The sequence below is a fragment of the Austrofundulus limnaeus genome, unplaced genomic scaffold, assembly GCF_001266775.1.
Source record: "Austrofundulus limnaeus strain Quisiro unplaced genomic scaffold, Austrofundulus_limnaeus-1.0 Scaffold181, whole genome shotgun sequence".
Lineage (NCBI taxonomy): Eukaryota > Metazoa > Chordata > Actinopteri > Cyprinodontiformes > Rivulidae > Austrofundulus > Austrofundulus limnaeus.
The window spans coordinates 374,724-376,462 of NW_013952583.1; the positions used below are offsets into that span (position 1 = coordinate 374,724).

At 40.1% G+C, this 1,739-nt stretch overlaps 1 protein-coding gene across 1 annotated transcript in view; it reads right to left on the reverse strand.

Annotated features, from left to right (window-relative positions):
* The window catches only part of sfxn5a (sideroflexin 5a), a gene marked incomplete in the record, with an annotated part of 43,810 nt that overhangs the window by 25,677 nt on the left and 16,394 nt on the right, over positions 1-1,739 (reverse strand). Inside the window, 1 exon segment of the mRNA XM_014018016.1 lies at positions 436-526. Within this exon segment, the coding sequence (XP_013873470.1) occupies positions 436-526 (91 nt within the window).

Consider the following 1,739-nt stretch of genomic DNA (forward strand, 5'->3'; position numbering starts at 1 on the left):
TGGGCAGGCAAACAATTTAATTACGAGCCAGCAACCCGGGGCATTGTGGGACACGGGTTTTTTACCCCTGGGTGTGATTGTGCTGCGGGGAGGCGGCATGAAAATCAGCTTTGTGGCTCCGCACACATMCGACAAAGCGAGCTCTCAGCACGTCTCTAACCCCGCGGAGACGAAAACGGACCGCGAGGAGCGGGACGAAACAGAGGAATAACGCTTTTCTTGCTTCTTGGCTTTCACACAGAAACTGATTCGGATCTCAGAACAGTGAAAGGTATTAACAGCACWGAGAAATTTAAAAAAAACTTGTGTAATTTATTCAACACCATAAGCACAAATGTTTAATAATACAGCAAAATGCAGATAAAGTTTAGGCAAACTGTTTGAATGAAAATAAAACCTATATATTGAAATTGGGCCTAAGYTTTTCGAACTTACCCACTGCAGGGAACGGGATGAACCTCTGCACCAGAAGCCTGGTGGCTGGACTGAGGCTGCTGGCTTTCTGGATTAAAATATTCAGCCCGACCTGAAGGTAAACCACACACACTTACAGTTAGACGGCCTGTTTTAATAGCAGTGCAGGCACTACATTTCTGGGCTGTTTTCTGRTAGGATAATTAAAGGGAGAAAAACATTCAGTGTTGGCTCTAAACCAGATAAATCAGGGTGTGCMTTAATTTGTTAAAGTGGTATAGATGTTCTGATCAAACACCAAAAYGAAACTTCAGCCTCTCCGCAGCCCTGCTGGGGGTTGTCTCCTGAATGGACGTTTAATTGGAGAGCTCCTGAATGCCCACCACCACCCCCCAGCCTGTCGTTCCTCCCTCCAGGCTCCCTGCCATTTTTTTTCCTGTGCTTGCTGTCATTGTCAGGCCTGAGGCTATCAGCCGGATGACGCCCAGCAGGACCAGTAATTGGCCCAGTTTGAGGTCTTTGTGCGTGAACGAGTTTTTCTTCCCGGGCAGGTGTGTAGAAGTTTATTATACGAACATTTAAAGCCCTGATGACATGGAAGTCAAAAATACTGAAACAATACTTTGATGATTGATGATTATATTTAACTTGTTTGTATTTTTTAGGGGGGATTCCTGGGCTTTTGTTGTTGTTGGGTTTGCAGTGAGGCCAGTGAGACCATGATCCTGAACTTTGCAAATGAAAAAAAAAACTTTAAATAACATCTCAGACTTWACAAATTTTATATTGTTTGCAACACAAAAGTAAGTGGCATCTAGTTTAATTTKTTAACTCAACTGTTGTTGGTTTCTTCTACGATAAAACATTACAGTAATTCCTCAACTCATCAGAGAACCAAACCAAGACGGAGTCTCGTCTATTAATGCAGGAATGTTTAAAAAAAAATAAGGTCCATATTAACAACAGTACCAAATGTTGATTAGGAAACGTGTAGATTTTTCTTTAGGGATTAGTAAAGACAAATATTTAAATGTGAACCAAAAACAACCCTAAAAGGAGCAATACTGGGAAAAAAATACTGGAAATCCCTTTTCAACRATCTTAACTAAAATAAAATCTAAGAAATAAAGAATCTTTAGAGCCAAAAGGTAAACTGGAAATGAGAGCACATATTTAAAATTAGAAATGTTTTTAAATAACCTTCAGCACAGCTTCATAACAGTGTAGTTTTAGGTTAACAACAGTGATGGGCATAGTAGGTAAGTAAGTAAGTAAGTAAGTAAGTAAGTAAGTAAGTAAGTAAGTAAGTAAGTAAGTAAGTAAGT